The 27,682-nt window shown below is 34.7% G+C and overlaps 1 protein-coding gene across 11 annotated transcripts in view; it reads right to left on the reverse strand.

Moving 5' to 3' along the window:
• Positions 1-27,682, reverse strand: part of ROBO1 (roundabout guidance receptor 1) — a 1,015,952-nt gene that overhangs the window by 286,614 nt on the left and 701,656 nt on the right. For all 11 annotated transcript variants that reach the window (XM_032489632.1, XM_032489650.1, XM_032489636.1 and 8 more), the window contains one exon: positions 18,715-19,041. In XM_032489632.1, the coding sequence (XP_032345523.1) occupies positions 18,715-19,041 (327 nt within the window). The remainder of the gene's footprint in view (positions 1-18,714; positions 19,042-27,682) is intronic.

A 27,682-nucleotide genomic window follows, 5' to 3' on the forward strand; every position in this document is an offset into this window, starting at 1 on the left:
TAGACCCTGGCTTTCTTTCTTGAACTTTCCAAGTTCAGACTATTACACTGTGACTGTCATTCAGCTGAGTCTTCTCAACTGCTTTTCAAGGTGCCAGAAGGTCTGGTCTATCTGTGAAACTGAGTACAATGCATACACACATCCTTCATACATTTAGGAAACCTCGTGTAGAAAAGAATGCTCGTGGATAGTGATGGCCTACTACCATAAAACACTCAGATATAAAAAAATTAGGCATCAGGTAATTGTCCTAATCTGGATGTGTTTACCTAATTCTCTACCACATGTTCTTGCAACCAATTTATTGATCTTTTCTTAAGGTACTTTCTAGAGCAAAGGAACAATGCCACCACACTGACATGATTTTTCACGTGCTTACAAATACTTTACCAATTTTAGTTAAAAGCTCAATGACATACTGACAATTTTATCTCTAAAACCGTCATATCAAAGTGAAGTATGACGACTGCCCTCAGACGTACAATATGTGTCATTTGATATATCGGTATGTGTTTGATTTCTCAGTGGCTATTATATCTGATTGTCCAGAGATCATGTCCCTCTGAGCTTCAAACAGCCCCAAATAAGTCCTCAGAAATGGAGTGTCTGTGGATGGATTTTCTGCACAGGAGAATTCACACATCTCCGTGATCAGACAGTGCAAAGCAGGACTGAAATATTAGGACTTTCACCTCACTGAAACTTACCAGAGATCAGTAACTCATTTTTTAGGTCGAAAACTGTGTTGACTTTGACAACATAAAACAACATGGTTGAAGGTAAACTGAGCAGAATCCAAGCAGATGGCCCTAACAGAAAGCTGAACATGTCACAAGAACAAACTCGTCAATACAAGAGAAAAGAAAGGGAAACAGTATGTGTTCACAGTGCAAGCCAACTGAAGCTTTACTGCTTCCCTCCTATTTACTGAATAACTGCCTTATCAATATCTAGGTTTAAAAGATTACCTAGCCAAGTCAGAAGATTGATTTCTCTTGGACATACTGGTCATGTTTTTTTAAGGGGTCATACTAAGTAATGGTTTCTTTATCAAAAAGGTATTCTGTCTTTATATCACAGAATAAGTTGAAGAAGGCAAGCTGATACAGGTTAACTTTCCTGGGCTTATTAAAGGACAATAAAGGTAAAAATAACAAACACAAACTATCAATTTACCTCTCTTTTTCTCCCATCTCGAATTTTATTGAGGGATTCTATTTTTTTTTAACTTTTGAGTGTACAAATCCTGGGGTAGTTTGACTTATCAATAATGCATAGATACCAAAGCCACAGCTCAATCTTACATGCAAAATATATAGGTCAACTGAACCAACTGACTGAGGCAGTATAAAAATGTAAGAGTTTCATATGTTAAAAGGAATTGCATGTAAAACAATATTCACACTTTACAGTTTCTTCTCTATGATTGACTGCAGATTAAAAAAACAAATATAAAAATATAAGTTCAAAATTGGGTGTAGAAGAAATTTGAACTTATTGGTAGCCATATTAGCAATTATTTTCCCAAAGGAAATAATATATATCACGCTTTGGCATTATTTTGAGACAGTAATTGTCTCATGTACAAAATGAATTTGCCTTATGTTTCACATTCATGATTAAGCATCCCTCATGATTAAGGAGTCTCATTAAGTATTAGAGGCAAAATAACATAGGGATTACGAGCATGAACAAAGTTATTTAAACTACCTGGACCTCAATTTCATCATCTAAAAAGTGAGGATAATAATAATACATACTTTATTGAGTTTTTGTGAGGATTAAATAAATTAATAAAGAGCCTGGCACATAATAACCACAGAGAAGCGTTGGTTATTATTACAATTGACATGGCCTTACACCTCAACTTCTTCCTCAACTTGAAAAAACTTAGACTGTACTCTATAAGAATGTTTTACTAAGGGCCAACTTATTCCACTAAGTTAAATATAAAATAGGAATAAATTAATATTTTAGGGTGAATATTAAAATTCGATATTCTTCTTCCTTTGGTTCTGTTCAGAATTTCAGTGACGATGTTCCATACATACAAACACAATTTCCATAGCTAAGGACTCTCTATCTGGTGCTTTAAAAGCTTCCAAACAGCCAGGAATGTACTTAAACAGTTTGATTAGCCCCTTATGTCAGATAAATGAACAGTTTTGTAAACATTGAGTGCAATACAAGTCATCCTGAAATGAGAGATTCTCTGCGGGACAATAAATGTCCCAAATGTAATATCTTTGAAATAACATGATTTTGTTCTCAAAATAAGCCCTCCTTTTAAAAAGTCAGGATTTTAGGAAGGTACAAAGATATAAAGAAAAAGATTATAAGTGGCAGAATACAAATGGGTATGTTCGCACACAAAATTTCTAACAGTTCACTGGCACCGAAACACACTTTAAACAGGGAACAAAATCTGGCATAGACAACTAAATCTGTCAAACAACTGTAATGTAAAGAAAAGATATAGCACATATAAAAGAACAGAAAACAGCTTTAACCATATAGTGAATTAAATATATAAAAAGTGGAGTAGATTTCCATGGATTAAAGACTTGTAAGGCTAGTCAACAGAATAAAGACTATGACAACGGAATCCAAAACTAAGGTTAAAGTTTTCCTCCCAAAATAAAGACCACAAAGACCAAAAAATAATCTCTTTACTGCTTCCCCACCCCCACATCACCAAGCAGAAATGTCTGGGAAAATCATGGAGAAATGTACCTCCTGGAAGCAGATTTCAACCCTGCCACATACGATCATGGCCTATACTCACTCATCAATTTGCCCTAGACATACAACCCTATCACCAGACTATGAACCTGAAAAACATCAACTAAAATGCACAAATTCTTAGGAAAAAGCATAATTTTAAAGAAAATACCATAGAAAAGCATAAAAGAAAAGATCATAGACATGGTAGTTAGAGCTAAATTTAAAGCCCTCTCCTTCTGGCTTTCCCTTCCTCCCTCTATTTTTATACAACTGCTGTGTGACTTTCTTTCAGGTACTAAGACTGTACTGTTTTGCAAGAGTACAAGAAATATCAGAAGTTCTAAAGATATCATTGATTTCTTAATAAAGACAGCCATCTCTCATCTGTACAATGCCTATCTCTGACCATTCCAAATTACTTTCCAATAGTTACCAATTATGCAATTATTACATAAGATAGTATACAGCATTGCCTATTTGCAGGTAAGAAAATTAAGCCACAGAGGTTAAGAGGCATTATCAGGTCCTTAGAAAAGCCCCAGAAAATCAATTCCAAGCATTAAGCTAACAGAACATTCATACACGAGACATTGTGGAAGACTGTTTCAGTGCCAGGTACTGTTCTAGGTCAGCAGTAATCCAGAGTGATAAGGTCCTTGTGCTTGTGGAGTTGATACTGCAGGAAAGGAAATTACCGGTAAACAATTACATATCATTAATCAAATGATCCCAGCCATCTTTTGTGTTTTTGTTTGTTTGGGTTGTTTTTGAGTCATTTACTGCTAAAATGGAAAAGAACTAATTAAGATCCCCCTTCCTCAGGGGCTGTACATGGAACTGTAAGTTTCCAATAGATTTCAGAAACTTGAGCTGAACTGTAGAACAAGCTTTTAGAGATGTGTGTAATCCTACTCTAAAGTAGCCTCCTCTTTTGTATAAAATCAACAGATGATAAAGAAGACGTGGTATATTTACACAATGGAATACTATTCAGCCAGAAAAACTGACAACATAACGCCATTTGCAGCAAGATGGATGTTTCTGGAGAATGTCATTCTAAGTGAAGTAAGCCAGAAAGAGAAAGAAAAATACCATATGAGATCATTCATATGTGGAATCTAAAAAAAAAAAAAAAAAAGAAGAAGAACATAAATACAAAACAGAAACAGACTCATAGACATAGAATACAAACTTGTGGTTGCCAAGGCAGAGGAGGTGGAAAGGGATAGACTGGGAGTTCAAAATTTGTAGATACTGACAGGCATATGTAGAATAGATAAACAAGATTATACTGTATAGCACAGGGAAATATATACAAGATCTTGTGGTAGCTTACAAAGAAAAAAAATGTGACAATGAATATATGTATGTTCATGTATAACTGAAAAATTGTGCTCTACACTGGAATTTGACACAAAATTTTTAAATGACTATAACTCTATTAAAAAAAGTTTAAAAAAAAATCAAAAGCCTATTAAGGGAGAAAAGATACTGGGGTTGGGAAGAAGAGAAAGTGACTGATGATAATCCTGTTGCAGAAGAAGTCAATCCTTTCTCAAGCCACCTCTCCCACTCATCAACTCAAGCACCTAAGAAATATATCCCTCTGGGAAGTCCTTTGTCCTGTCGCCTACATGACTATCAGTAGCTCAAAGGTTTCACTGTGAACTAATTGCCCAAGTTCCTCAGATGTGTGAGCTAAGTGATGGAAAATAGTCCCTTGAATCAGAGATTTTACCCATGGAATTAATGGCTTATATTTTAGTAACTTCAAATTGGCAAATATTTTCATTTATAACAGCTACATGTTCTACATGTAATATTATAGAAATACGACCTGAAGTCAGGGGGCAATGGAGGAATGTCTAAATTTAATCAATTCTGTTAGTAAGCCAAAAAAAGAAATATATATTATATATACTGTATATAATATACATGTTATATACATAATATATATTTTTATATATATAACAAAATTACTTTATAGATCTGAAGAAATGGTGGCTTTGGATAATAAAACAGTGAGTGATTATAAAAACATGTACACTCATATACTCAAGTATATACTTAACATCTTAAAATGTGACACAGTTACATCTAAACTTGAATCTGTAAAATAATTTCAAATTAAATATTAATCAAAGGTACAATTATACCAAATCAATTTCAGGCACTGCTGTCTTACAGGATGAAGGCAAACTGAAGTATAAATTATTTACAAGAAAAAAAATCCATAATAGCATTGAGCTAATTATCACAGTAATTGTAGCATTTCAGGGCAAGGGTAGAGAGAGGAGATTTCCTTTGTTCATATTTTTCCTATCCAAAATTTCATAAGTAAGTCATATGTTTCAACCACAATTTTTAAAATCTAAAGAAAATTTGAATCTGACATTCTTTAAAACATTAAGAAACAAAGAGGAACTTTAACTGAATCCATAACAGCATATAAAAAGATTTCCTTGATTTACTTATGTGTGTGTGTCTGCATGTGTGTATCCTTTCTGGCTTCAATAAAACCCCCTTAAAATTGGAACCACTTCACTCAAATTAACATTCTTTCCTCCCTCCCCTTAGTATCACTAACTGTTGTAGCTTAGAAAAGGCTTTGGTCAAAAGTAGTTACCAATGTCAAAGACTATCTCTTTCCAGTGTCTCAGATTTTATGTTTTACTTTAGGCAAAAAGCAGAGTGTTTTAAAATTTTTTAATACTTAAAAGTCTATTTATTTAACATGTTTATTTATATTTATATGAAATATTTATACTTTTAAAATTAATATTAAAATTTTATAGTAAACATTTTTAATTCTATTAATTTTTAAATTTAACACTATAAGAGAAAAATCTGAATTATCTATTTTTTGGAAAAATCCTGTGTGGTCATGCCTTTTAACTGATGTTCAAGCAACATAATGTTGGATTACTACAACAAACACTGGGATAAAATTTTATACTATCCATTTAACTGTAAATCTTAATGTGAGGTTATCTAATAATTTTGGGGGGAAATGATGCCTTTTCTATTGATGTATATCCATACATATTTCTTTTGAATATCCATGCATAATGTCTTCTATTCAGTATAAATTCTAAAAACTTATTCTTCATTCTATTTATAGCATATTAAATTTATAGTCTGAGATAATGATCAGAATATGATGTTAAATAAATTAATGCTCTACTTGAAGTTCTTTTCAGAAAAGTTTGCTGAGATACGCAATCATAGACTTGACTTATCATTACAGTTGTTTCAAGGTAAATTTGTTCCAGGCACACATACAAAAAATACAGATAATTTGATAATTTGTGCAATCTCTCATTTCTATTAGGGAAACAAAATGCTAAATTGTACATCAGCACCTTTAAATATAAGAAATAAAACTTTTCTTCTATTGTTTTCGATTGGAGGAGATCATTATACAGAAATTTTTACTGACAGAAATTCGGTAATAACACACCCTTTAATACCTGTGTTAGGTACTACAAGTTATACAACACAAGTGCTTAAAATTAAGTAGGGTTCAATCCCCAGTACCTCCATTTTAAATCAATCAATCAATCAATCAATCAATCAATCAACAAACAAGCAAACCTAATTGCCTCCCCCCCAAACACAAAAATGTTTTTAATTAAATGGGAAATACAGACAAGTAAACTTTTTTTTAATTAAAGTATAGCCACTGTGTAATTTTCTGTTAATTTCTGGTGTACAGCATAGTGATTCAGTTATACATGTTTATATATATATGTATATACATATGTGTATATACATATATACATATATATTCCTTTTCATATTGTTTTCCATTATAGGCTATTACAAAGCATTGAAAATAGTTCCCTGGGCTATACAGTAGGACCTTGTTGCAGGTAAGTAAACATTTACTTACAATACAAGACTTACATGCTGTGATCAAGGAATATAGGGAGGCATGGGGAAGGTTAACCTTGGGGGGAGGAGTCGGATATACAGAAAAGGAGACTTGGTGGAAGCGATGACTCTGCTGAGCTCTGAAGCAATAAATAGCTTTTTCTAGATCAAAGGAATGGGGGTAGAGAGCGTAAATCCTAGGCTGCACTGCCCGGATCACACAAATCCTTGCAAGTCCTTTTGAGTTCAGATTTTTAGGAGCAATTGTGAATCTCTGAGTGAGCAATCAAGAGGGACAGATCAGATTTTTACTTGTGAATAAGTATTACAGTCATCTGAGTGCGACATGATGGTGATACTAATTAGAGAAACAGCAAGGGGGATGGAAATAAGTGGGAAGACTCTCCAGCCATTCAGGAAAAAAAAAAAATCAGCAAGACTAGATGATCAACTGATATGAACAGGTGGAAAGAAAGGGGGAAGGAATAGATCTCCGGCTTCCGGTCTGGTGGGCTGGTGAGATGGCAGTACCATTTTCATAGCTGGGAAATAAAAGAGGAAAGGGGAAAGACAGGGATGGAAAGGAAGATAAGTCTCAGTCTGGACCTTTAAGCTGGAGGCACAACCAAGACCTCCAAACAGAGATGAGTGCAAAGTCTAGGCTAGAGAGAATAGAACAAAGAGTGAATCAGGACAACTTTGACAACTAAATCCAAGGAGGTAGGTGTAGTCATCCAGAATAGGCCATAGAGCAAAATTCTCCTGGAGCCTAAACATTTCAGCTACAAGCCAAAAAAAAGCCAGATAAAGAAGAGGAAACAATAGCATCTGTGTGGCAGACCTTGCTACTTGCCTAGTAAATACCCATTCTTTGTTCTTCCGTCCAACAAAAGACAAAATTTTGTTTGGAGAAGAGATGGGCCAGTCAAAAACACATCTCTCCAGAAAACTTTGACAGTAAGGGTGGCCATGTAACAGTTCAAGCCAACAAGATGTCATCGAATTCTAGTGGGCAAGACTTCCAGGAAATTTATTCTTTATCTGGAAAAAAAATAGGCTGATGATTTTTTACATTCCTCCCTCAAGGACAGCACAGAGAGGTGACACTGAGAGGTGCAGCAGTCACCTTGCAACCATAAGAAAGAAAGTCACATTCTAAGGTTGGCAGAGCAGAAAAATCAAAGGAGGCTGGTTCCTAATGGCTTCTTGGAGTCCTTATACTTCATACAGCCTTTCTCCAGACTCAAATTTAAACCCATTCGGCTAATTTGTCTGACTTTGGTTACACGCAGTAGGATGCAATCTCGATCTAGCTGGGTGCCATGAAATTCTGGTGAAGAGGATATTTCACAAAGAAGGTCAGCTGTGTCAAATGTCTGCAAGAGGTAAATTATACCCATAATAGAAGACAAAGTTTAGAAAGCTGAGGTCAAGGCTATTAAGAGTAACAGGATATTACTGAGAGAGAAGGGTAAGGCCACACACTGCGCTAAGCATCTCTTTGCAAAGTTTTGATAAAGTACCATATTTAAATTGCCTATGTTTGGAATGTTGAATGGATCCCTGTTATGGCCTTCAACATGCTGATGTAGAAGAAAACCTACCTGGACACAAAATGAAAACAATTATATATCGTATTCTTACTCTTATGATCTTAAAACAAAGGAACCAAGAAGATAACCACACAGCTGAATTTGATACACAGACACTTTTGAAACTGTGTGTCCTCCCACAAAGTACCAAATATTAACGTGCATCAAAAATTTATTTCTGAAAATAATATTTGGACAGTTCATTTAAGTGGGGGAATCACAATAATTTCGATCTCCTACTTGTGTTTCATACCATTCGCTAATACTTTGAAAGCTCTGAAGTCTTATAGAAAAGAGATTTGTTTAAAGATGTATTTTCCAGATTATTTTTTTTAACAGCTCATAGAAACAATTCACTGGAACATATTTTGAGAGACCACAATCAAATATTGAAATACTAACTAGGTCAATAACAATTGCTTTACAAATCCTCGAAAGTAGGCCATCAAAGACATACCATGTACTGATATATGAAAAATACCTATCTATTCACAAACATTTTTGTGGATTTTAAATACATTTGTGTATAGAAGATGACTGCCTCTGGGAACAGCAAGCGTTTTCTAAATGTAACCATATATGGCGTTAGATTTTCAGCATCCCCCTTCCTGAAATAAAGAGATACAGTCTTTGGGACCACAGGAATGGAAGAAGTCAACCTCATAATGTGCCTAGCACAGTAAATAGCACATGGAACAATCACTGCCATTCACACAGCGCTCGCTGTTGGCCAGGCACAGCTCTAAGCACATGATGCATGCTCACTTACTTAATCCTTCCCAAATCTGTATAAGGTAAGTGGAACAATTTCCCTATTTTACAGGTGAGAATGAAAACATGGAGAGGCTAAGTTACTTCACCAAGGCCAGAGAGCTATGCTAAATAAACATTTATTGAGTTTGCTGAGAACAAAATTTGTGTTAACTTAATGACAGAATTAATCATATCTAACTACGAAGTTTCCATTAACACACTCTTTGGATAAGAGCCATCCAGTTAATGGTTTAAGAGAGCCCCTTGTGTTAAAAGAACACAAACTCCTCTTGGAATAGGTTATAAGAAATGTATTGTTACTCACCTGCAGTTGATGATCAATCTTTTGAAGGAGATTGAAGAATGACAACCAACATAGTCCAGAAAGAACCTATTTCATGGGAAACTATACAGAGACCTAAGTGGTAATTACTTTCTAAAAAGAATGAAAGAAAAAGAAAGGGGCTAAGAAACTGCCTTTATTGTCTACCAATGTTTCAGAGTCTAACCACAGAATTCTGAGCTCATGCAAGTTCTAGATTGTGGTGATTTAGGCAAAAGATGAGAAAAGTGGAGGAAAAAGGAACTGTCAACAGATCTCAGTCTACTGGCCACACAACATTTCCTCCTCTCCTGTGACATTTTGGCTCACTGTTGCTTTCTTTCTTGAGGTGGTCCCAAAGGAAAGCATGCTGTAATCATATTTTCCACGAATTCCCTTAAGCAAGATTCAACAAGGTTGCAACCTGCTCTACACATCCATTTTAGAACTAAGGGAAGTCACTTGGGTTAGTTATGACAAGTGCTGGATTATATGATCGAAGTGCCATCAATGTCCTACATCAAACACAGTCTCCTAATCCATTTTCTAGTGTCTGACTGAGATAGGAATCTAATCAAAGGGTAACTTAATGTGACTCAATCTAGAGAAAGTACAGTATTATGTAGTGAAGAGATACAGAGTGATGGAAAGGAAGAGATTGAGACTGAATATAAATCCTTTGTGGAGGGGTGTCCTTTCCCGCTTTCTTTTTAACTCTCTTGCTTTTATTCTAAGTTTTACTCCATCATTCACTGGATAAGATTAAAAATGTCCCCATTCAGACATACTAAATAACTTGGTCATAAACTTTTATTTCTTTTGACAAGTGTAAAATGTCATACATGCTATTAAAACTTCAATTTAAACCTTAGGTTAAATACGACATAACTTAAAATGTTACTAAAGCTACAATTTCCATGTTGGGTCCTAAGAGACTGAGATTAGAAACTGTTTTATTATACTCAGAAACCTAAATTAAACATCAGATGTACTTTATTAAAAATTAGGTCCCACTTAATAACGATCCTCAAACATATGAGCTGCTATAGTTTTAAAACTGCTCTTCTGTTATCAGCATATAAAATGAAAGGAAGACAAGCTGTAGAATAGAATTTAGGTAAACTGAGGTAATAACTTTGTGTTAACATATGCTGATGAACATAAGGAATGTTGATGGTGGAGGCTAGAAAATCTTTTATTCTGAACCTCATTTAATACAACAAATGATCTTCAGGTAATTTAAACTAAAAATCAGAAGGATATATTAAACGATTTCCCAGTGACCCTTCCAGCACAGTTCTGCTCTTATTAATAAAACCTAGTTTTTTTTTTTTTTTTAATAGTTCGCATTCTAGAAAATGTAACATTAAATAAAGACTCTAGCATTTCACTTTTGGGTTATTCTAAGTGAATACAGCCTTCCATTAATTTACTTAAAGATACCTATGACACATTTCACCTATTAATTTCCTTGATATACAATGGTATGGATATTAAAAAAAGTTTGAGTATCTTCTCTGCTTAACATTCCACTATCTGTAAATATTCATACATAGGAAATATTTTTTCCCCTTATTCATTCAGACAAATGTATTTCTCTGCTCTTCCAAACTTAACCCTATCATATCAGTACCCGCCCCGCCCCCACGCTACCCCCACCGGCTCACACATGCCCACCTGCGCGCTCTCTCTCCCACACCCACCCCCCTCCTTCTTTTTGAGTCTCTTTCTCTGTTACTCTGACTTTGTTTCCCTCTGTGTCCCTCTTGTGCTTTTCTTTCTATGTTTTTCTCTCTCTCCATTTCTGCCCCTGAACGCTGTCTCTACCAGTCTCTTACCCCGCCAGCTTTCCCTGGCCTCCACTCCTTACTGGTTTAGAAACCCAGAATAATCCACCTGAAATCATGTCTCCCCTGATTCTCTTTTTAAAAACCAACCACATTGGGGTCACATTCCCAAAAGAAGTTTCGGGCTTCAGGGACGAGCATGGGTCTGTGAACGCCAGATTAGCACAGTGTATACCAGCACTTCTCAAACTTGAATTTGCATATGAAGTCACCTTAAAATACTGTTTAAATACAGGGTCTGATTCAGGCGGTCCCACAGTGGGGCCCTACATCTCTAACTTGCTACCAGCTGATGCCAATGCTGCTGGTCCATGGACCGTATTTTGAGTAGGATCCTAAAGGCTGTAGTAGACCTAGTCCTTCCCACATCCGAGTTTGCCTCCCCCACACGTGGCTGGACACAGTACCATCCAAGTGAGTTTCCTCTCTTTCTTATCCATATCGTGCCTAATTATTGCAGCATCTAGATTTTCATTGGTTTTTACATCTTATTTTAACTAAGCTTTTGAAAAAAAAAATTTTATCAACCATAGATCAAAGCCTAAGATTGCAATAAGAAATTTAAAACATTACTATGTTGCAGGGGAAGGACATAGCTCAAGCGCTAGAACACATGCCTAGCATGCACAGGGTCCTGGGTTCAATCCCCAGTACCTCCTCTAAAAATAAATAAGCCTAATTACCTACTTCCTCCCAATTTTTTTTTAATTACTACGTGGCAATTTTTCTTTAATTTCCTGTCAAATTTGCTTCATTAACTATAAATCTACTATACTATAATAGCTTTACAGATAATATACAGATTACTGGCAAAGTATAAGAATGCAAATAATTCTACTTTCCAGAATACTAATTTTTTCACTTTTTCCCCCTATCCAGAAAGACAAAGAGAAAGTAAAAATGTTTAAGTCCTGTTTTGCATATGTAAACTTTCTTAAGGGAACTTCAGGAAACCCCTTCAGGTACTGTGAATATTAACTGTTTCCTTATCAGTCAGGAGGTTTAAATGCCTCTGTTTTCTATCAGCCAGTCTTTACAATCATAGGCACAGGCTGATGTTACTCTGAGGGGCTCACTACACTTAGAGAGCCAGTTCCACATGTATCAGAGCTTAAAAAAGTTCTTTTGGCTACTGGTACTACTGGAAGTCAACTAAATTTCCCAAGTTACGTTATTCCCAGAGGAGCTAATTAAATATTCCAAAACCTTGAAAGAAAGAAAAAACCCCAGTGAAATAGTACCAAGACTCCATTCTAAGTGCTGTGCCTTCAAATGAGTGTTTGAGGTCATGGGAACTACTTGCCTTTACAGAGAAGTTGTGTAGAAATTAGATTGGTCCTTGAAGTGGCATTCTGATCATTTATGATGTTCCTCACACGTGGGATAAAACATTTCCAAGTTACATGTTAGATCATATCACTTACAATGGGCCAGGAATGGTGCTGGACACTTAGTCACATATGGCTCCAGAGGAGGTAGTTCTTAGGAGAGGGACCAGTGGAACAGGAAAACAAGAACATTCCAGGCTGAGGGAACAGAGGAAGGTGCCGTATCTTGGGACTGTGAGGGACTGCAGCAAACTGAACAACTGTCAACCATCAAAGCTAACATAAGCTAATCCGAACTCTCAGTTCTATGACTTGCATGGTTCATAGCCTTGACCTTGACTTAGCCATCACCAATAATTGTATTTCTTGCAAAATTTCAACTTCTACTGTTTCACCCTCCAAAATTTAACCAACTCTTCAATCTCCAAGTCTAATATTCGTTTTTCTCTTCATCTCCATTATACACCTGTTTCAAACTAACACTGTCTCTTGCCACATGTATTTCAGCTCTCAGCTTAACTTCAATCCTTCCTCGTACTTACCACCATTTTAAACATAAAGTTATTTGTATGGTTAGTTACTTATTTTCTGTCATCACATCCCTTTATGGTAATTCCCATGAAGGCAGAAAATGTTTCCTTTTTTGTTCACCACTGAACGGCTAGAACTAAGCAGAATGCCTGCAAAGAGTTATCTAGGAAAAAATACCAATTTTAGGGGGACAGTCTATATTTTCTTATTCTTCATGTTTTTATTTAATGCTTGACTTTTTAAAAACAGCACGTTTAATGCCCACATTGTGTAACAAGAGATCAAAGAACTTTTATGACCCTCAAAACATTCAACAAAACATTTTGCCTAACCTGACAAAAAAATTTTTAAATTGGTAATTAATGACAAGTTTAAGTTAATTTATTTTGTATTAATTTAAATTAATTATACTAAGAATGTTTAGGCATGTTTTATTAGATCAACTTGTCATTGAACCACATTTTAAAATAAATACAAATCATCTTCAACTTTGTGTATGTGGGAACGATGTCTAGCATTTAAATCATAAGTAAGTTAGGAGGATTAAAAGGAAGAATGATATGATGACAAGATTTAAGAGATAACCAGATCTACCTTGTTATTTTATTGTTTTATAAAGTCAGTATTGTTGATATGAAGAGACACTGCCAAGAATTTCCCATAAATAACTAAATACTGAATTGATTTCCTGGAAACCCCAAGGGACTTTATATCTCAGCATCAAGTAGTGTTGAAGTAATTATCTTAGTACTTTTCAGCATGTATGAACACCATCTACTTTTTGAGAAAATAGAAGGAGTGGCTCATGAGACTGGTAAGGGAGTATGTAAACTTTAACCCCAAGATCACTTGATTGAATCTGGTCCAGGATGATGTATGTAGTAACATAATACAGGAGATGGAGGATATTTTGTGGCATCCAATCTAGAGCTAAACTCTTCCATTTAGTCTTTATGACATAGTTATGTGTTCTAACATAGCCAATTCTCTTTTTGGCCACCTAAGAAAGAACTGAATATTAATTGAATAGTAAATAGTTTTCCCTAGAGAACATACAGTGATGTTAAGATATCCACCCAAATTTCAACAGTGGTTAACTCTGGGTAATGAGATTACAAGAACATGTATGTATTTTAAAAGACTGTGTATGTTCTATAGTGAACATATATTAGTTCTGTATTTAGAAATAAAGCACAACTTTTAAGTTATTTAAAAATGATCTCTGAAAGCTTAATAATCATATTCCTTAACCTGAGATTGGGAGTAAAGGAAAGAAAATGCATAGCATGTCCCCACTTTAAGATCTTTCCACGTATTTGCTAAAGATTAATATACAGCAGTCAAGTGAGTTGGAGGAAAAACAATAAAAGTTTTCCTAAGAAGTCAACTGAACACACTAAATCACTTTAAGGAGAATTGTTTAATAACAAGGACAACAAAAGATCATAATATATTGAGAGCAATGGAAAAACATTACTTCAGTGGGAAATATTACTTCAAAATATAAACATTCTACCTCAAAGTAATCACTATTAAAAAGCAGCCCAGTTAATAAAATCTGGAAAGACTTAATCTCTGATTAATTGGACTTTTTTTTTTCCTGGAAAGATAGTTCTCTGGTTTGCTGCTAAGACAGCCAGCAGATGTCTGCCTAGTCAGAAGGGAATTTCACTTCCTCAGGAGAAAACAGCTTACACAGGAAAGAAATAGCCATATGCTGACTGTGCACTGCTTAGCAGATGACTTAGAGAGCCATGTTCTACAATCGAAAGTGTGGTCAAGGTTCAAAATAATTTTCCCTAAAATTCAGTGCAATTACCCAAGATCAGATTACTTATTAAATGTAAGTCGTGTCAAAGAACTGTTATCAATTTGTACCAGGCATAAAATGAAGTTCTATATTTAATAACTGGTAATATGGATATAATGAACCCATAAAATACTTTTTTCTAAACGTTTAGTAAACTCTAGAATAGCGCTAACACAAAACAAACAAGGAAATACTATTTATAAGATCATTTTAGAAAGCTAGGTTTGAAACTGAGTTAGATAAACAGTGAGTTTTCATAAATCTTTGAAACAACAGTATCTTCTAAATTTTCAAATTAAAGTCCCTATCAAAATATATTATTTTCGGTTTGCAAAGAAAAATAATAATTAACAAAATTTAAAAATGCATCTGTGATTAAAAATTCTTTTCCTTTACAGAGGTAAACTTCTAAAAATTCAAGGTGGAAACTTTAAGTATAAGGACTACTACATATTTCTTAGCATTTCAATTCTTAGACTTAATAATTGTGTGAAATAAATTTTATTGCATCAAAACTGAGTTTTCAAGACCAAGAATACCACTCTTACCACATGGCAAGGATTAGTACCAAAAGGTTGGCCAATGCTTTTCACTAGGTCTATCTTGTTTATAATTCAAATTCAAATAAAAATGAAAATAAATAATCTTAAAGATAACCAATAAATGCAATCCTCTTGATGCATTACTTAAATTTAAATGAACATTAAAACACAGAAGACAAGAATATTGTCATTTCTATATAGAAGCAAAGGTTTTTTCACAGTCCATATTTTTTTCCCAGTGTTTGAGAGATTGACAATTGTTAGGAACCAAGAGATCTAGTTGTTGTTACAGCTGTAAAACTTGGTTTAAAGGCAAATAAAACACAGATAAATGTTTTTTAAAGTATTACCAACAACTGTGTTCTGAAACCCATTTTGCCTCAAGACATTTTTGTTAATGCTATTACTTTGAGCTATAGCGTCACTAAGAAATTAGATGCAATCTTTGTCTTCCTGTGTCTGAGCCTTTGGGAAGAATAAGAACAGTTCTTATTGAACTTCTGGTACCTAAACTAAGGAAATATGTAGTAATATTCTCCAGGAAATAATAAAACCAAACTATAAAAGCACTTCACAGATTTAACCTATAACAAATATGACCCATATTTCCCTGCCCTCCTTCCCCTCCAATTATTTATGTAACATACAAAAGGCTAGTTTTGATTTTAGGATGCAAACATATTTTAAAATGCTGAATGAGCAGTAACCATTGGCTAAAATAAATATGTGAAATACACGTGAATTAAATACTACATATCTATTTGAAGTGCTCTGAACCACAAATTTTTTAAACACAAAAACTATTTTAACTGCAGAGTACTTAATTTTTCCCATATAACTTATGCGACCAAATAAATACAATTTATCTAAACAAAAACATGATTTCAATTTTTACAATTTAACTATTATAAAATTATTGGAAGCAAACAGTATTCAAACTTTTTTTATAGTTTCAAATAATTATTATCACTAATAAGGATCTTATTACCTAACTCTCCTTTTAATATCAAATTATATTTGATAAATGTACAGTATCTATATGCTTCTTCCTTCTCAAGTATATAAACTGTTATTGAATACAATCTTAAAGTGTTTTCTAGAGTATCTTGTTATTCAATAAATTTTAATACTTTTTTCTCTGGAAGTTGAATTTTGGAATATGTGAGGAATATCCCATTAAAATTTGTGAACTATGCATTAAGGAACCATATATTTGAATATTTTACTGATAAAAGTTATATAATGATCTTATGTCTGGTTTCAATTTCATGATCATGTATTTGTTAACTAAGATTGCAAAAGCTTTTCCCATAATGCACCCTCAAGGTAATGGAATGTCTAACTTAGGGAAAGAACTTAACTGGAAACTAAGAGTGTCTTTTAAAATGTCTGCACAAAAGCCAGATTAGAAAAAAACAGGTCTCTAAATCCCAATGCACTAAGGATATCTTGATCACCTGAGGTAAAAGTAGAGGTATTCTGAAAAGGAAAATCTATATGGTAAGCATTTAGATCCTCCATTCAAGTCTATAAACTTAAAAAAAAATAGTTTGACAATGATAAAAATGTAAATAGAGTAGAAAATAACACAGAAAGGTAAGATGATCTTTGATATTTCTGTTGGTACACACTCATTTATATTAAAGAATTATAATTCCGGAGAATAAACAATCACTGTTTTCCCCTCCTGGTGTTCAGTTTCTTACATACTACATACAGGAGTTGGCCTAGGTTATCTACATCATCTTTCTTGATTCTCTACATTTGTTCTCAAACATTAACTTACATTTATCTTCACAGGAAAGAACTATTCTTAAATATAGAGGTGCCAAGTGTTAGAAAGGTGTTAATATCATAACTTTGAAAGATGACTTTATCAAAACATATACTTCTTCTTATAAACAAATTGAACCGTTAAAATTCCTTTCTTTGTGCCACATTTAAAGTTGAGCTTAAAAAAGAAAAAGAAAAATAGCTTTCTGTTGTGATGATAGCTTTTATACATCTCACTGGTTTAGTTCTAAGACCTTCGTTGAGAATCAAAGCAATATGAAAAAGTACAATAAGTTAATTATCAGGTAACTATAAATAGAGAAATATAAACTTGGGTTTCACGTAAATGTTCTTAAAATGTGAATTGCTAGTTCTGACCTAGTTTTAAATGGTTACTTTAATTTTTTATTCTATCTAATTAAATTTTATACCCATATCGGACTATCTTTGGCATTTTGTCTCAACTTAAGTACCACATGGTTCTGTGAGTAAGATCAAATCATCTAAATTCTCTAGGGCAGATTTCACATTAATAATATGATTAAGTTGGAATAATCCTTCTCTAAATTCCTTTTTGTGTCTATAATTTTATAATTATCTGTGGTTCTATGTATTTATGTTCTAGTTGAATATTGGAGACAATGTTAGATATTATGAAAACTGATTTTATAACTAAAATTTTGAAATGTATAAATTATATTAAAATATCAATCAACCTGGAAAACATTATATATAAATATCTATATAGTTTTGTACACAATTTCATATAAAATTACAGATAGTTAAACTAATAGTGAATTAGATCTAAATTTCATTTTTTTCTCCAATTTTTATACAAGTGTCAATTCCTGTCATACATACATATATGAAGCAGGATTCTTTCAAAGGAACAAAATTTTCTGGTTACCTCTTGAATGCTTACTGAAAATTAAAAAAAAGCCTAATTCTAATTCAAATACAATACACATCTAGACTCTAGATGTAACCATTTAATCATTAGTCAACCAAATCCTTTTTGATGTAATGTCAAATGAGCAGCCTTTGGTATTTGTATAAATAAAGTGAACCATGAACCCCCTGCAGATTCCATCCACATGTTTTCCTCCCAGGGTGCACTACAGTAGCCATGATAATAAAGTATGAGGCATAATCATACACTTCTCTGGCTATAGCTTTAGTAAAAGTGTAATATATTTCTAAGAATTAGAAACAGTTTAAAACCATACCTTACATTACCAGTTGAAAGTATTTCTCTTCATGAAGACACATGAAAAAATCCTACACTGTACTTTTTATATAAACATACTTAAATTCACCATATTTAAAAGGAACAAAGGAGAAGAGTAAATCCTTTTCAGTGAGAATGGTCAACAGAAAACAGCTCCAAAAGTAAAACAGTTCAGCCACTATGTATAAATCCCAATTTAGCTTGAATAACCAGCTCAGATGAGAAACGGTAGAAAATTCAAACAAATAGTAGATTATATTCACATGCAAATGTAGAGATTTTCCTCAAGGAAAGCCTGTGATGCAGGCTTAATGTTTCATTACCACGATCAAGGCAAATGATCCCACTTGGTCCGCCCCTCCCCCAAACACAGAAAATCCATTTTACTTACTAGCTACCTCCAGCGATGCATTGTGACTCACAGCCTCTCCGAGATAATTCCTTGCTACACAGACATAGACCCCTTCATCAGGCCTACTTTTCCGTCCATGCACTATACGTAAGAAAAATAAAGATCCACTTGGCAGCAACATTCGGTGTGAGCGAGGGTCATCTTTGTCTGTCTCCACTCTCTCCCCGCCTTTGTACCATTCAATGGTGGGTGTGGGGCGGCCTTCGGCTTTGCAGTTCAAAGTTGCAGGTTCTCCTTTTGAGACAATTAGGTCTGAAGGGTGTTCAACAATGCGAGGTGGAAAATCTTCCTGACGAAGACGGGAGCCTGCAGAAGAATTGATAAAATATCTTCAAATCATCACTTGAAAACAATTAAGTCTCATTTCAAAAGCCCGGGCATCAACACTACTATCTAAACACTGCATAATATTGACTTCCTCTTCCTAATCCTTCTGGTGTCCACCTTGACTATAACTTCTCATTCCTGAATCCTTTCGACCGTCCACTTAGAAAGTGCTCTTGCTAAAATTTCGCCTGTACAAATCCTGTCTGTTCTCCAAATCCCTTGTCCACAGATTCTTTCAGAACCCATCACCCTGTCTGTCTGTACTATGTCCGTGCCTGTTTCTGCAGAGGAATGTGTTACAGAATTGTTGACAACTACAAATAATGGCATGGCTTCCCGGAATCCCTTTTTAACTAACATCAATCAACACTTTAACAAAACATATGCTATACACCAGTGAACATTTATGTTGAAATATATATGATGAAACCATTCTTTATATAGACTTTCATATCTTTTTAAATAATAAAAAAGTATATAAAATATATTGTCCCCTTAATTGATAAATTAAGCCCATTAGTCTCCAATAATTATGTTAACATTTTAGTAGACTTCAAAGATGTTAAATAATTGAGTTTAAGTAATTAAATATAATATTAAATGGAAAAGGATAGTTTTCCCTTTTTTCTACATTCTAGACCTTATGTATTATTACTTTATAAGTGAAATCTTGAGTGTGTGTGTCACAAATATTTTGTCTGTACCTTATTTTTTTCCAACAAGATTATAATCTCTAAAACAAGGATCCAGTTTCATAGTTTTGATATTCCTACCTTAGGGTTGCCATGAACAGATTTAATATGTAAAAATCTTAGAGAGTTCCCAGATTCAACAACCAAACCTTAAACCTTGTTCCCATCTAATGTTCTACTCTCAATGAATAATGAAAAGTAGAAACCAGTCTTCCTTGACACCTCTCTTTCTATCCCTTAATCCTCTCCCAAATTTCTCAAATGAATCTACTCATCTCAATCTCTGCAGCCTGCTACCATCCCAGATCAAACTACTCTAGGTTCCCACCAGGATTTAGGATAGCTTTTAAATAGCTTCACTTCAGTGCAGCCAAATGAAAGCTTTGAAATGCAAATACAATCTGGCTCTTAAAATAAACTCATTGCTCTTAAGATGAAATCCTTAACAAGACCTGCAACAGTCAGTGTGTTCATTACCCTGTCCAGCTCTCCAGACTTTCTGTCCCACTCCTTTCTCTGCTTTCTTCACCCTAGTCTTCTGTTAGTTTCACAAATATATTAGGCTTCCTCCTGCCTCAGGCCTGTGCCTGTCACAGGGTCTGGGCCCAAAATGGTCTCACCCTAGTTTATACCCAGTCTTTTAAATCTCTACCATCCCTGATCTTTACAGCAAAACGTAAATACTCCCTTAAGCAAGGGTAAAAAACTACTCTTGGCAAAATGATCAGAATTATAATTTAAATTTATTTGATGTTCTGAATATTGTCTTGTCTTTCCCATTACTCTGTAAGATCTATGGGTCTGATTTTGCTCATGGTTGTTTCTCTGATGCTTGAGCACACTAGAGATAATAAAAATGTGTTGAGTAAATTAAAAAATGAATACAGTGCTAATAGCAAGACCCTGTTTGAGTGGAATGATCTGAAGCTTAAAAATCATGCATACTATAAAGACACTTTACAAGATTATTTTTAATTGTAACTGTACATGCATACTTTAACCTTTATTAGGCAGTAAGTTCTGCATAGAGTTTATCTATATTTCTAACTTGTAACTACTGTAATTAGTATTTTTTCTTAATGAAATCATAAAAGAGTGATGAGACTAAAAGGTCTATGACTTGCTTATATCCACCATGAAACAAAAAAATATATATAATTTGAAATGTCAAGTAACAGTTTTATAATCAGAAATATTGAGAAATAGCTTTAGTTCAGGGCATGGTATACAGCATACTATAAATCCTCTAAGTGAAACCAGGCTCTAAAAAAGGATGAAATAAACCAGCAACTAGGGAAAAAATTACTTGGAAACTCATGGTCTTTTGCAAAGGCTATACTGAAGTCAAATGAAATTTAAATTGGATTTCAGATTACTCAATTATGAGTGCTGTAGAACTTTAGAAAATAAAGCATTATAATATATTACTGGCCATTATTCCAGCTGTAATTATGAAAGGTGGATGCTAATGAGGATCAACTGCTGAGGTAATATGTATTTAATTTAAGTAAATTTCATTTATATTCACATGGGAAACAAGGATGCATACGTTGCTATGAGAATACAAAGAAAGGGCACTTAAGACTGCTGGAGAAAGGCAGACAGAGAAGGCATGCTGACACATGAAACCTGAGGTGAGTCTTGAAAAATGAGTCAGGAGGGAAAGAAAGATGATTTCACTCAGAGGCACAGCTACAAAAGAATATGGTACACTTGTGGGACCTATAGGTAAGTGAGAATGGCCTCAGTATAAGGGGGATGTCAGAGATTAGGAAGCATGTGCCTGAAGAAGCCATAATGTGATGGGCTTTGTACATCAAGCCAAAGTTCTGGAACCTATCTGAAGGCAACAAGAACATTAGTATATTTTTAAGCAAGGAATTGCTTGTAAGTTTGGCTTTAAGGAGCTCAAAATTGGTAGTCTGAAATTAGACTGTAGCAGGCTAAGCTGGGAAAGGAATAGTTAGAACGCATTTACATTCTTGAAACAATAAATTCTGAAAGCTTAAACTTGGATATTGATAGGCAGAAGAGAAGATAGATGTGTGAATGAAAAATGTTGCCATTGCCAGCCATAGCAGTAAACAAAGGATGGTGTGGCCATTGAGTCATCAGCTACTACTGCCACCCTGAACAGTGAGCAGAGGGAATTCAGGATGGAGACAAGCAGGGAGCCCAGCCTCCGCTGCCACCCACAGCAGTGCACCCTGAAGGGATTCAGGATGTGAGAGAAGAGGATAGTGAGCCTAGATAGCTAGGTGTATATCAAAAAAATGATTTCAATGAACCCAGACTTTTGTACCTCCCCATACGTAGAAAAGTACTAAATTTCTTAACTCAAAATATCTGGCTTTCTTTAACAATAATCTTTTGATGTTCCGACTACCTAGCCCTTGTTACAAAAACTCCTAGATATCCTGGCTCCTCCCCTATCTCTTGGGAGTAGTCCCTTAGAGTGATATCAGAGGCCACCTCCCAGGCTTGAGTCCTCAGAAAGTCCACTGTATAAAACATATGCTCAACTTTTAGGTTATGCATTTTTTTTCAGTTGACAGAAGAATCTAGAAATAGTTATAATATCCACAGAATCCACTCACTGGCACTATGGGAGATGGAAATGAAAAATGCACAGGATGGGAGAGAAGCAGAGTGTAGAGAGATTCCCAGTTTCTGATCTGAGCAATGGGTAAGCGTAGTCCCAGTGAAGGTCAAGAGTAAAAGAATGGGATGTGGTGAGAGAAAGGACAGAAGTGATGTATTCAGCATGAGACGTGGAGAGTTTGGGATGTTTCCAGAATCTCCAAATGAAGATGACAAGTTGCCAATTAAATATCCAAGTATGACCTCAGGAAAAAAATCTCAGCTGGATCCAGAGACGAGAATCAAGTTGGAGACTGAAACTCTGGGAAAGAATAAAACTGTCCAAAGAGAGTATACAGAGGAAGTAACGGCCAATTACAGAACCTGGAGATCACCCAGGCTCTGCTCAAGTACAATGGAGCACGAGACTCTCTCCATCCCTAACCTACAGTCCCAGCAGGACTTTTGGGAGTAGAGACTCAGGCCCAAGTTTTCACCATGATGTTTGTACAGCAGCATTCAGTAAAAGAGTTTCAGCAATAAAAATGCTCTCTATTCTATTAAAGGCTGAATTTTCAAAATGCTACGTGGAACACTCTCTTCTCAGATTGTTAGCTCAAAAAAAGAGTTGTGGTTCTCAGGGTCTTTAATTTTGCTAATTCACATTATGTGCACTAGAAGAAAGGTAAAATATGCAGCATTTCTCAAACTTATTTAGTCACTGAACTCTCTGTATTTTTCTTTTTATAGGACATCCCACTTTGAATTTTGCTTCTGAGGAACATGCTTCAAAAGAAAATATACTCTGTCAGCATACAGTAATCTGGAGAGAATGAATAGGGTGAGTAAACGAAAGACTTAACTGACTGTAGAGCCAAAACTTTTGGAAATAATAAGAAAAAACATAGAAATCTCACATTTCTAATGTATAACCTTCACGAAAGGAACTTTCTGATTCCCGAGGGATATTTATGACAAGTAATTGCTTAACCTCAATAATAACAATCATAAATGGTAATCATCATCTTCATAAAAACTATAAGTTATCCTTTATTATCATGTCTAAGCAAGAGGAAGAGGAATTTAAAAGAAAACAATTATTAATTATTGCCTTTATCACAACAACATCTTTATGAGGTGAATGTTGTTATATCTGGTATCCATCTGAGGGGAACTGAGACTCTTGGCTGTCAGTCAGCTGAAAGGTGGCAGTGGTGGGATTCAATCCTAGTCAAATTCGTAATCTTTGCTCTTTCCAAATATTCCATAAGTACTGCTAGGATTAATTTAAACTCCATTAAGAAACATGCTTTTGTTCATTCTTGTTTCCAACATTAGAAGTTGTTCATTTTGATTACTTATTTTTTTGTTTCATTTTCAAGTTTATTTTTTGTTAGTTTGATGCTTACTTTTTCTAATCAGATTTTTAAAATAGATTTATTTACTTTATTTTTATTTTATTTTTGAAGGGGGAGGTAATTAGGTTTACTTATTGATTTACCTATTATTATTTTTTAATGGAAGTACTGGGGATTGAAACCAGGACCTTGTGCAAGCTAAGCACACACTCCACCAGTGTGCTATACTCTCCCCACCGATTACTTATTTTTAAAATGTAGATAATAAAAATAGCAAGAAGCAGTTAAACCTGATGCATCTAATTTTGTTCTTCCAATGCATTCAAGAATATCTAACTGTAAATCATGTGATTTCATAGGCACTTAACTCAGTGAAGACCTTCATGATAAATAAAAGGGGATATAAAGCTTTCCTTGTACTGTGTGATCTTCTCTAAAAATGAGTTTGCATTTTTGAGTAAATATCCTATAGTATCAGTTTTTAATATCTTAGAACCTCAACTCGTATGTACTGTTTGCACAATTAAAATTAAGTATCACTGATCCCCGGTTTTTCCACTAACACACTTTGAGGGAAAAGTCACCTAACTTGTATCAATGACTGTGACTCACTTTCTCAAAGGAGGACTCTGAGGGAGTTACACCAAGAACAAGTAGAGAAGAACATATATCAATCACAGAAGAGTGTAGAGGAAAGAGCCCTGGTGACTGTAATCTTTCTCCTTAAAAGTGGTACCGCTCTCCACTTCGTCACACACCTCTCTTTATATTCTTGACTCACTATTCATAAAAAAACCTTTCTTCAATCATAATTTGTGAGTTCCTATAAACCACCACCTGACAACTATCATTTTAGTTATGCTAATTTGGGTATTTTTTATGTAATAAGGTTTATATTACACTTGGCAAAACCAACTTCAAGGTTTCAACTACATTCTACGTAGGAAACTAAAAAGTTACAAAGAAGAAAGGGGCTGATGGAGTGAGGCTTTCACAAGGCACCAGGATGATAATATCAGCTGTCCTTGGCAAGAATCCTGGTAGAACCTTGGGAATATAACACAACTGACTTTAGGCAAGGCCAGCATCAGGGAGAAGGACAGGGAAGGATTCCTTCAACAACTGCCCGGTTGGAAGATAAAATATAAACATGAGTGACTGAAATATCTAAACATTTACACAACCACAGCTGGAAAAAGATACACACGTAAGTGCTAAGTATTTCAAGGAAATGTATCAAAGTCACATGAGATTTATTACGAGGAAACCAAACTCCTGGTTGGATGTAAACTGTTTCCCCCTTTAAGACATCACATTTACAGAAACACAAGCAAGGAACCATTTAAGAGACTGCTTTCAATACTCTGTTGAAGTATGCAAAAGATTCAAATATATAATTTTATTCTTTTTTCAAATGTATGATTTTATTCTTTTTTCCTAGTATGTGTCTCAGGGTTTTATTTGTTTATGTTTTCAAGTCTGTTTCTTCTTAGCAGATTGTGCAAAGCAGTATTTATTTTATTAACAAAGACCTGTTTGGATCCAAATTTCTTTGGTAGGTATTTCTTATTCTTTGGTAGGTAAAATGAGAAAACCTAAAATGATTAAAATATCCATTTGTATCATATATCATATGTGCAGCACAAGAATGCTTGCAACATTGCTAAAAGCAGAAGAGAAACAAATTCAGTGAGTAGTTGACAGATGCACAATGAATATTAAAAGACAATTTGGTGACATTTGCCCAAGAAGAGGGGGGTGTATATATTTGCCTTGACAACATACCTATATTTGTAAAAAAAATACCTATATTCTTAAAAGAGACTTGCCTTTTAACCTTTTTATTTAAGCTCCATTTACATTAAAGAGCAAAAGTCCTCTAATTATTAACATAAATCCTATCACAAATACCAATCCTGTAATTTTCTTGTCAGAATTTCATCCTACAAGGAGATATTTGTTAAGAATAAGACGACAGCACCCATTAATGACTCACTGTATAGAGAGTAGACTTAAATATCCTCTAGTGAGTTAGACACATTTCCCAAATACTCACTCTCACTGTACTAGCTACAAAAACAGAGCATACTCTACAGAAAAACTAAGTAATTTCACCTGAAATTATACAGCATAAAGAAACACAAAGAAACAATGCATTAAAATAATTGTATGATTAATAGATCGAGTCATTTTTCCTTAGGTACTTTGTTCCATCCTAATTTCCCTTGATTGTCACTCTACCTAACGAATGGAGGAGGGAGATCTTTTCTTGTCAAAATTTGGAATAGTCCTAATAATTAACTGAGTGCCATTGATACTGTCTGCTATCATCTAAAATGATTACCATTATAGACCAAAATGAAATTCCAGGAGGGAATCCTTGGTGGTTTTGTAATATTTCTATAGAATCTAATATTATATGTCTGTGTCCCCAGAGATGTGAGAAAGACTGACAGTAGCATAAGTTAAATTTTAGAAACAATATTGCTTGCCCTTCCCCCTGTTTTTAATAATATGGTCATGGAAAAAAATATTGCAGAAGGTGCCATGGCATTAACTGCAAGAATTGCCTCAGCTAACTCAAAGCAGCAAGGATTTCTCTATGAGTTGTAACTGAAGGGACTGGAGGGTTGAGTTGTTTCGTTGAGTTCATGTTTCCTATCTGCCTTTTTTGGTAAAATTTCCAATTAACATGTAAACAAGAGGATTTTACTTTCTATAAAACACCAAACAAAAATATCTGCATATCTTAAAGTCCAAATTCTCTCACTACCTTATCCATTGGTATACCTACACATCATGCCTTGCATTAAGAACTGTGCTAGCATTGGCAACACAAAGAAAAACTGAAATAAAATCCCTGACCTTCACAGCCAGAAGTTTACCAAAATAGACAGAAATATTAATAAGGATAATATTGGAAAATACGAGCTATAGAAGGAGAGGTAATAGGAGGAAAAACCAGACTCCAGAAGGAAGGAATTGCATCCACAAGAAAGCATTAACTAATACAGCATTTGTGAAGATATGTTAATACATCCAGAGAATGGATTCAGTTTGACTCGGTTTAAATCTAGGCTCTGCTACTTGTTAGCTGTGTGAACTTGGATAAAATACTTACCCTCTCTGAAAGTTACTTTCTTCATCTGTAAATGAATATAAAAATAATACCTATACTTTATAGATTAGCATAATTTCTGATGCACAAAATAATATGGCATTAACCAATGGGTTAGAACTGAGACAGGAGGGAAGGGAGCAGGGCACAACCATTGAAATAATGACACAGCAATTGAGAACAGGACAAACTGGCTAGAACCAAGATGGCAGAAGATTTGGCTTCCAGTAGACTTTGAACCTCACGGCACACCTACAGCTACCATGACAGTTCCTATGCTTACCATAAAAAGTCCGAAAGTAGGCTAGGGCTCAATTCCTGGAAACCCAGCCCCTTCCCCAAAATAGTTGGAATAATCCTCCTACAGAGGAAATGAAATTACAGAGCCGATAAAAACTAACAACTCTGTACCTGGTGGTCTCTCTCTCTCTTGCCCTCTGAGATGGCCCACACTCTGTCTCTGGAGTGTGTATCTCCCTGAATAAACTTACTTTCACTTCACTATGCCTCACTCTTGAATTCTTTCCTGAGCAAGGCAGGAACCTATTCTCCAGCAACAGAACCATTAATGTAGTCTTTGGAAGTTGACATAAGTACCATGGTTTGATTTTACAATTCTCCTCTTCTGGGATTACACTTGGACTTTTGTTAACTTATAAAGGAATCAATTACTTTTTTCTTAAATCTGTAAGAAAACTTGCAAACTAAGCCATTCTCTAGTTTTGCTTGAGACTTCAAAATAATCTCCCAACACAGCTCTTAGCAGGATCCGGCACAATTCCAGCAAAATGTTTTTCAAAAGAGAATAAAAACAAAAATAAAAGAAAACTGGAGCACTTAGCCCAGCCAACTAATTGTTTTACTAAGAATCA

This window comes from Camelus ferus, chromosome 1, assembly GCF_009834535.1.
Source record: "Camelus ferus isolate YT-003-E chromosome 1, BCGSAC_Cfer_1.0, whole genome shotgun sequence".
NCBI classification, from domain to species: Eukaryota; Metazoa; Chordata; class Mammalia; order Artiodactyla; family Camelidae; genus Camelus; species Camelus ferus.